The 10,000-nt window shown below is 47.0% G+C and overlaps 1 protein-coding gene across 1 annotated transcript in view; it reads right to left on the bottom strand.

Annotated features, from left to right (window-relative positions):
- Positions 1-10,000, bottom strand: part of ift172 (intraflagellar transport 172) — a 67,456-nt gene that overhangs the window by 45,237 nt on the left and 12,219 nt on the right. Inside the window, exons 9-15 of the mRNA XM_055149719.1 lie at positions 9,100-9,223; positions 8,536-8,631; positions 8,309-8,470; positions 1,374-1,427; positions 1,130-1,233; positions 678-763; positions 413-525 (exon numbers count right to left, since the gene is read on the bottom strand). Of these exons, the coding sequence (XP_055005694.1) occupies positions 413-525; positions 678-763; positions 1,130-1,233; positions 1,374-1,427; positions 8,309-8,470; positions 8,536-8,631; positions 9,100-9,223 (739 nt within the window). The remainder of the gene's footprint in view (positions 1-412; positions 526-677; positions 764-1,129; positions 1,234-1,373; positions 1,428-8,308; positions 8,471-8,535; positions 8,632-9,099; positions 9,224-10,000) is intronic.

Raw genomic sequence — 10,000 nt, 5'->3', positions numbered from 1 at the left:
GTGTAACAAAAGTGACAAATGCATCTGTGTTTGTCACGATGTGCGTTTGGTTTGGTAAACGTGCAGAGGCTGGTAAATATCACTGCAAAACCACAAAAGAATGAAACTCCAGTTTGGAACTTTAAAAAACAGGTTTAAAAATCTTCCTTCACTTTTTTCACAGTTTTGTGTAAAGTGCCAGAGGAAGTTCTCTTAAAGAAGAGGTTCTCAAACTGTGGGGGAGGGTCCAGAAAAGGGCCACAGAGTGTTTCAGTGCAGTTTGTTTGACTTTGTATCAGGTCGATCATTTTGACTTGGTCATTTTGTAAGAAGCTCACATGATGAAAAAGTGTGAACACCTCTGGACTAGACTCTCTCCTCTTTCTCTTTTTCTTTTTCTTTCTCTTTCTCTTTCTCTTTCTCTTGTTCTTACCCGGAGTTTTTTGTCTTTGAACAGGAGTTTCTTTCCGGTCTCGTTCAGTTCTAACCAGTGGATCTTTGAGTCGTGGCTGACGGACGCCACAGTGAATCCTCCGATCAGGTCCACTGACGACAAACACAACGTTTAGTCACAAAAAAAGTTAAAGCGGAGTGTTAAAAAAGAGGGGGTGTTAAAGGGGGGGTGTTAAAGGGGGCAAGGCCACAGAGCGACCAGAACACGGTGAAAGTTCTGCAGCGGTGGTTCTGGTTCTCGTTACCGATGGCGATGGTCTTCAGGTCGATGAGATAGGCCAGTTTCTTGTTGTCATCGGCTCCTCTCAGCTTCCTCTCGTTCAGACGCACACTGCACACACACAAACACACACAAACACACACAAACGGTCAAAATCAAACAGCGCCCCCTGCTGGAGCTTTCATACATCATATCATACATGGGCCAAATGACTTTAGTCGTCTAGCGCCCCCTAACGGCCGATTCATTTAGACTTTACTCTGATCATTTGAACACAAAGAACCACAAAGAAACACAGACGTGTGAAATGGACTGTGTTGTGTGTTGTGTTTTTTTGTGTTTTTTTGTTTTGTTTTGTGTGTTGTGTGTGTTGTGTGTTGTGTGTTGTGTGTGTTGTGTGTGTGTGTGTGTTGTGTGTGTTGTGTGTGTTGTGTGTGTTGTGTGTGTTGTGTGTTGTGTGTTGTGTGTGTTGTGTACCTGATGAGTTGTGGGTTCATAAACTCGGTCCGGACTGATCCCAGGATTTCGTTGAGTCCATATTCCACCAGACTGAGTTCCCCGGCGTTAAAGATCATACAAACCTGAAACCCACACGGGAAAGTCCCAGAATGAGCTTTAATCTGTTCAAACCTCCAGCCTGACTCACATTTACTCAAGACTTTTTTTTTTTTTTTATTCAGTTTTATGTTTTAAATTCATGTGTGTGATGTTTGTTTCTTACAGACTCGTTTTCAAAGAAGAACTTTTCATTTCCTCCGGATCCGGGCCACAGCACCTGAAACACCAACAGACAGAAGCTTCAGGGAGCAGAGAACTGAGTCCTCCTCACTCCCTCTGGATCCAGGCGTCTGCTGCGGCGTCTCGCAGCTTCACTGTAATTTTACACTGTTGAATTTGAGGAAAATATTTGTGCTGAAAATTTGAAACGTAAAGTTCTTATTTTTAATTTGAAACATATTGAAAAAGGACACTAAAATAAAGAATAAAAATGATTCATGTTTTTTCAGAGTAAAAAAATTCAAGGTGAGAAATTCAACGGGATTTACAAATAGACGCCCCGCAAACGCACGCCCCGCAAACGCACGCCCCGCAAACGCCCGCCCCGCAAACACGCCCCGCAAACGCACGCCCCGCAAACGCACGCCCCGCAAACGCACGCCCCGCAAACGCCCGCCCCGCAAACGCACGCCCCGCCCCCGCAAACGCCCGCCCCGCAAACGCCCGCCCCGCAAACGCACGCCCGCAAACGCCGCGCCCGCAAACGCCCGCCCCGAAACGCACGCCCCGCAAACGCCCGCCCCGCAAACGCACGCCCCGCAAACGCCCGCCCCGCAAACGCACGCCCCGCAAACGCCCGCCCCGCAAACGCACGCCCCGCAAACGCCCGCCCCGCAACGCACGCCCGCAAACGCCCGCCCCGCAAACGCACGCCCCGCAAACGCCCGCCCCGCAAACGCACGCCCGCAAACGCACGCCCCGCAAACGCCCGCCCCGCAAACGCACGCCCCGCAAACGCACGCCCCGCAAACGCCCGCCCCGCAAACGCACGCCCGCAAACGCCCGCCCGCAACGCACGCCCCGCAAACGCCCGCCCCGCAAACGCCCGCCCCGCAAACGCCCGCCCCGCAAACGCCCGCCCCGCAAACGCCCCGCCCCGCAAACGCACGCCCCGCAAACGCCCGCCCCGCAAACGCGCCCCGCAAACGCACGCCCCGCAAACGCCCGCCCCGCAAACGCCCGCCCCGCAAACGCACGCCCCGCAAACGCCCCGCAAACGCACGCCCCGCAAACGCACGCCCCGCAAACGCACGCCCCGCCCCGCAAACGCACGCCCCGCAAACGCACGCCCCGCAAACGCACGCCCCGCAAACGCCCGCCCCGCAAACAGACGCCCTGCCTGCGGTTACAGGGGAGAATTCAGAGCTGCATTTTAGGAATCGATTTACAGACAAAACAGCAAAATGAAAAACCCGGGATCACGTGGAGCGGATTAATACGAACATTTTAAGAGCAGAACGATGAGGCTCGCAGCAGCAGTTACGGCCGACACACACTACAGGATTTGGAACCATTTTTAAACGTGCGACAGAAAGCGAACGCCACAGACACGAGGAGAATCTTACGAGACTTTAAATCCCCGATCGCAAAGACTGAAGCGGGATCTGTGTGCAGACCTTTGTGTCACCTGTTTCCTGTCTACAGTAAAACCACTCACTTTGAGACTCTTCAGTGTTCAAAGATCAGACTGTGCACTTCTAGTTCACATACAAAACAAAACTGGGTTATTATTATTATTTGTTCATTCAGTTTGTATTTCTTTGTGTCAAACACCAGGACTTTTCTGAAAATGAACAGGTCAGACTTTACCCACCCCTTTACCTGAGCAGTGAGGCCCCGCCCCTTTACCTGAGCAGTGAGGCCCCGCCCCTTTACCTGAGCAGTGACACTCCGCCCCTTTACCTGAGCAGTGAGGCCCCGCCCCTTTACCTGAGCAGTGAGGCCCCGCCCCTTTACCTGAGTATTTTCTGAGTAACTTTCCTTGAATCAACAAAAAACAATGAAGTCGTGCAAATGTGTTGGGGACGTTTCAGCCGCTGCTTTCACAAACGCTCTGATGTCGGGCGGTTGTCCTGTCTCCTCCCTCTCACCAGGAGGTTGTGGGTTAGACTCCTGATCTCTCTGATCTAAGCCCCTCCCCTTCTGTCCCAGGTGAGATCGACTAGTTTTGTTAATTATAAAAAACAACATTAAACGTTCAACATGTGAAAGCTTCCACAAGAGCAGACCACCTCTCTGTTGCCATGGTTTCCATCTAATATTAATACAGATGGAAAAGTACATCGTAATCACCGGGAAAATGATTTAGCTCCTCCCCTCTGGGACGATGACATCATCACATTCTAGAATCTAAAATAGTTTTGGAGCCTGAGAAGCTGTCGCCGTAGCAACGTGATGTTCTAATGCCGCCCTGGATCTCCATGGTGATAGAACTCTGCTTGATGACATCATCAGAGAAGCACGACGCTGCTTTAAAGTAAACTTTGAGTGACACAGTGAAATAAACACTAAAGTGTTAAAATACTTTTACTACTGCTACTTCAAAGCAGCGCTCTGCTTTATGACATCATCAGTAAAGGACAAGCACAAAGCACAAAGCAACTTACTGTTTTGAAGAAGATTATAAGTGTAACACGAAACAAACACTACAGACACAGAATACTGCCACTTCTACTACGACTACTGCGTGTACTGCGTGTACTACAATTACTGCGTGTACTACAATTACTGCGTGTACTACAATTACTGCGTGTACTACAATTACTGCGTGTACTACAATTACTGCGTGTACTGCTACTAGAGAAACTACTGAATATTTAAACAGAAAAAATGTCTTTGGAGACTGAGAACCAGGAACTGCACGAGTTGGTTCAAAACTTAAAAAAGCAGAACCAGGAACAAAACGAGACGATCCAAAACTTAGACAAGGAGAAACAGGAACAGCATGAGAGGATCCAAAACTTAGAACATGAGAACCAAGATCTGAGCAAGAGGATGGAAAAGTCCTTGGAGAGGAACCGGCATCTGCAGGAGACGATCCAGATCTTATCGGGCAGGATCAACTGCCACTTAGAAGAACAGCTCAAGGAACAGGACAAGTTCCACTCACAACACAAGTTGCTGGAGGAAATTCTGATGAAGTGCGACGAAAGAGTTGACGTCTGCCCTCACCTGCAAGAACTGAAGGAGGAACGTCGACAACATGAAAATTTGAAGGAGGAGCTGGAAAACTTGAGGACAGAAGTCGGTGCCACAGGCTCTCGTGAAATGTTTATAAAATCTTATAAGCGCATGTCCGAACATGTGAGAAGTATGGAGAACAGGTTATCAGAGGAGCGCAGAGAGAAAGAGAGACAACGACAGAGGAACACAGAACTGTCGGAGGAGATGGAGATTCTCTGTGATGAATATGAAAAGATTGAAGAGGAGAAAACACGTCTGAAAGAGCAAATCCAGCAGATGCGTGAAGAGCTGCAGAAAGCCCACGCCGAGCTGGAGAGATGCACGAAGACGTTAGCAGAGGAGCAGAGGAGAAACCAACTTCTCACACGACTGAAGGACAAATACGAACTCCACGACAAAGAAGAAGAAGACGAAGATGAGAGCGCGAGAAGAGAAGAAGAGGAGATGAAGGAGGAAGGGGAGAAGGAGGAAGAGGAGAAGGAGGAAGAGGAGAGGAGGAGAACGGGGAGGAGAACGGGGAGGAGGCGAGTGGTGGAAGAGAGAAGGCTGGGACAAACTAGATGAAACCCCAGCTTAGACCTGGTTTAGACCTGGTTTAGTCCTGGTTTAAACCTGGTTTAAACCTGGTTTAAACCTGGTTTAGTCCTGGTTTAGTCCTGGGTTAGAGATCAGGTTTAGATCGGGTTTTCAGACCTGGTTTAGACCTGGTTTAACCTGGTTTAAACCTGTTTTAGACCTGGTTTAGACCTGGTTTAGTTCTGGGTTAGAGATCAGGTTTAGATCGGGTTTTCAGACCTGGTTTAAACCTGGTTTAGTCCTGGTTTAGACCTTAAGGTTACGACCGTAACCCCGGTTCTCTGACAGCATGAGTGAGTTTCTCACATATGCGGTGCGCCTCCCCGCGTACCCCTCAGACGCACTTTATCACTACGCCAGCCCCGATTGGCTGGCCACGTCTGACGCACAAGGGGCAGCCCCCTACATAACCAGCTGCCGTGCGCCACGGCGTCGTTCAAGGTTAACAGTTCTTCTCTCTCCCCGCAAGGGCGGCAGTCCGGTGCGATACCGCACTCATGCTATCAGAGAACCGGGGTTACGGTCGTAACCTTAAGTTCTCTTTCATGCATTCGTTCGGTATCTCACATATGGGATATATTTACTCCCGAATTGACGGACAAGCCAACCTCGATGATGCGTGACCAACAGTCATGTCCGGGTGCTCAGGTCACCGGCAGGTTTACACTCGACACAGCATGAGCTAAACGAGGCGCAGTAACGTCGAGTCTGTAGAACCTCATAAACGTTGTAGGGGAAGACCACGAACCTTCACAAACCTCTTGTAGCGATATTCCTCTAAACAACGCCCACGAAGTAGCCATACCCCTCGTGGAATGCGCACGCAAGTCAGCGGGAGGTTCGAGGCCCTTCGCCGTGTAAGACAAAGCAGTCGCTTCCACAATCCAGTGAGAAAGACGTTGCTTAACTTTGGTCGGTCCAGACCATGAAACGAACAGTTGCTCTGCCTGTCGGTGTCTGTGTGTGTGTATGTGTCTGTGTGTGTGTGTGTGTGTGTGTGTGTGTGTGTGTGTGTGTGTGTGTGTGTGTGTCTGTGTGTGTGTGTGTGTGTGTCTGTGTGTGTGTGTCTGTGTGTGTGTGTGTCTGTGTGTGTGTGTGTGTGTGTCTGTGTGTGTGTGTGTGTGTGTGTGTGTGTCTGTGTGTGTGTGTGTCTCTGTGTGTCTGTGTGTGTGTGTCTCTATGTGTGTGTGTGTGTGTGTGTGTGTGTGTGTGTGTCTCTGTGTGTGTGTGTTTGGAGGGCCCGTTGTCACAGCAGCCGTGCTTCTGTCAGTCTGCCCCAGGGCAGCTGTGGCTACACCAGTAGTTTCCATCAGCAGATGCAGAGTGAATGAATCAAGGTGAATAATGTAAAACGTCTTTGTGACATAAATGTGTGTGAAAAGTGTAGAAATAAAGACTCACATGTGTTTGGTTTTATGACACGTTTCTATTACAACATGTTTTATATTTGTCACTACAAAATAAATCAACTATTCTAAATATTTTAAAATATATCATTTCATCATTTGTAAATCTAGTTATTGAATAAAACTAGAACTAAATCTCACACAAAGTGGGATCTGGTCTCGTCTGGAAACTCTAGACTCTGGGTGTAAATCCTGTGGTGTGTGGGTTTGTCAGACTCTGTTGGCCTCGAGCGTCCGACCCTCGTCCCGTTTGTCTCGGTGATGAAGAGAGAGTCGCCCTCGTCTTCGTCGGGCGTCTCGTAAAGTCTCTGCCGTGTCGTTTGTCGTGTCGTCCGTCCAATTTAAAGTCCAGGTGCTTTTCTAGTTCTTGGTTTTGTAGAATAGAACCCAGAACCTGCGCTCGATATTTCTCACAGTTTGACATCAGTTCAGTTTGTGAAGAAAAGAGACGGTTTACGCACAAACACCGACTTTTTCTGACACTTTTCATTGAACCTTCATTGTTAAGCATTTATTTGTGTGACATCGATTTAGACACGTTTGGTTCTTGTTTACATTATGGCGAGGGTCCCTGGTCACTGCGGGCGAGTCACGTCGCACTATTGCATTTTTTGGCCACGTGCACTTTGTGATACTAACATGCCTTGATTTTTTGGCCACTAGGTGCATCGCCGTGATACTAACAGACCAGAGGCTGGAGAAGGGCCTGTTAGAATAATAATAATAATAATAATAATAATAAATAAATAAAGATAAATAAATTTAAAAAATCATACAGTTTTACCTCGCTGAGTTTGTGCGTGAATATAATATTATAAATAATAATTAGGGCCGGGCACGTTAAAGCGTTAATTTTGCATAGCTAATCAATTTATTAACACCGACAATTATTTTAACGCCGTTAATGCGATTTTTATTATTTACTTTAAAAAAAAAATTGTAATCGTCTGTTGCTCAGTGGCTTTTATTTTGAAAAAGTTCACCGCGAGCGTTTCTTTAAGTTTGACGTCTTTCCTTTACACTTTTTTCACTTTTTTCTGACCAAGTGAGATGCAATGTGTCCGAGCCTCCGCGAGCTGCAGGAGCCGGAACCCGCAGCCGAGCCCGCAGCCGGGCCGGACCGACCGGGCCGGACCGACCGGGCCGAACCGACCGGGCCGAACCGACCGGGCCGGGCCGACCGGGGTGACCGACCGGGCCGGGCGCTCCGGTTCACGGGTCTTTGTCTTCTCCTTGTTCCAGACGCCTCTGAGGCGTCCACATAGACGTGTCCAGTGCGGTTTTCGTCGCTGCGTCGCTATTACAGGGTTTTCACGAAAGTCCAGAAGATTTGGTGATATGATCCCGCCCATAACTCAATGAAATATGATTGGCTCAGACAACTGTCAATCTCAAACTTTGTTCCAGCCGCCGGTTCAGCGCTGCAGGGGGAGTCACTGATTTACCCAGATATATGTTCACTTATAAACTTGGACTGATATTTGTTGGGAAACAAAGGTTATTTATAACCTTTTATAAGTTAATATAAGTAATAAGTTTATAACTATGATCTAGAAATTATCACTAGTGTGGTGTTTATTACTCACTGAATAAAAAATATAGAAAAAATATATTAGTAGTACAAAAATTAATTCAATATTTTTTCTTGAGCCTTCACTGAAAACCTCGAAGGCTCTGAGGGTTCAACTCTGAAAGAAACTCTGTTTGCACAACAGATGTGTGGCTCTTTCGTTTACATTTCCAATAAAAGTGCAGCTGTACTCTACTTTTTTAATTCATTAATTGGTTTTCGTATAACGTGATTAATCGCGATTAATCGCACTCAAACTGCAATTAATCGGGATTAATATTTTTTATTTTTGCCCAGCTTATTCATAATAATAATAATAATAATAATAATAATAATAATAATAATAAAAGTGTACAGTTTTACCTCGCTGAGTTTGTGCGTGAGCAGGTCTCCGAGCAGCAGCGTGTCCGACGTGTGAGACACTAAATATCTGTCTCCTCCCAGAATCTTCACCTCCTCGATCTCGTATCCGTAATGCGACTTCACGATGACCCGAGCGCCCGTCGACAGGTTCCTCACCACCACCTGCACCGGACAGGGACCGTCAGGGGAGTGTCTTGCCAAAGGACACAACAGTAAGTCTCCGGTACCTGGCTCAGGCCCACGTACGTCATCTCGAACTTATTTTTGTAAATGTTTCTCCTCAGACAACAGTCGAAGAGCTCCACCCCTCCACACAGAGTCCCCTGCACACAGACACGGGAGACACATGCACACAGACACACACACATGTACACACACACATATACACACACATATACACACACAGACACACACACATATATACACACACAGAGTCTATTGTTATTATAAAAATGTGTGTGTGTCTTTGTATGTGCGTGCGTGTGTGTATATGTGTGTATAGTGTGTACATGTGTGTGTGTGTACGTGTGTGTATAGTGTGTACATGTGTGTGTGTACGTGTGTGTACACGTGTGTGTGTGTGCACATGTGTGTGTGTGTATAATGTGTGTGTGTATAGTGTGTGTGTACATGTGTGTGTGTGTGTACATGTGTGTGTATAGTGTGTGTACAAGTGTGTGTGTGTACGTGTGTGTATAGTGTGTACATGTGTGTGTGTACATGTGTGTGTACATGTGTGTGTACATGTGTGTGTGTGTACATGTGTGTGTGTATAGTGTGTGTGTCCTCACAGCGCAGAGCCTGGATCCGTCCTTCTTCCAGCTCAGACTGGTGATACTGTACACATGTGGGATTTCTTTGGGTTTGGCCTCGTCCCAAACGCCGCGACGAGGAGCCCAGTTAAACACACGCAACCTGAAACACACAAACACACAAACACACACACACACACTTCAGTTAAACACACGCAACCTGAAACACACAAACACACAAACACACACACACACACTTCAGTTAAACACACGCAACCTGAAACACACAAACACACAACACACACACACTTCAGTTAAACACACGCAACCTGAAACACACAAACACACAAACACACACACACACACACTTCAGTTAAACACACGCAACCTGAAACACACAAACACACAAACACACACACACACACTTCAGTTAAACACACGCAACCTGAAACACACAAACACACACACACAAACACACACACACTTCAGTTAAACACACGCAACCTGAAACACACAAACACACACACAAACACACACACACTTCAGTAAACACACAAACACACACTTCAGTAAACACACAAACACACACTTCAGTAAACACACAAACACACACTTCAGTTAAACACACAAACACACACTTCAGTAAACACACAAACACACACTTCAGTTAAACACACAAACACACACTTCAGTTAAACACACAAACACACACTTCAGTTAAACACACAAACACACACTTCAGTAAACACACAAACACACACTTCAGTTAAACACACAAACACACACTTCAGTTAAACACACAAACACACACTTCAGTTAAACACACACAACCTGAAACAGACAAGTTTCAGATTTGCATTTTAAATTCTGGTTTAATCCGTGTTTCCTCTGACGCTTCTGTTTCCTGCACTAGAATCTCCATCTAAACAGAGTCAATGTA

The sequence above is a fragment of the Boleophthalmus pectinirostris genome, unplaced genomic scaffold, assembly GCF_026225935.1.
Source record: "Boleophthalmus pectinirostris isolate CB_2022bp ecotype Guang Dong unplaced genomic scaffold, ASM2622593v1 HiC_scaffold_13, whole genome shotgun sequence".
In the NCBI taxonomy this organism is placed as follows: domain Eukaryota; kingdom Metazoa; phylum Chordata; class Actinopteri; order Gobiiformes; family Gobiidae; genus Boleophthalmus; species Boleophthalmus pectinirostris.
The sequence above is the reverse complement of the archived record's forward strand: the minus strand, read 5'-3'. Positions and strand labels throughout refer to the sequence as shown.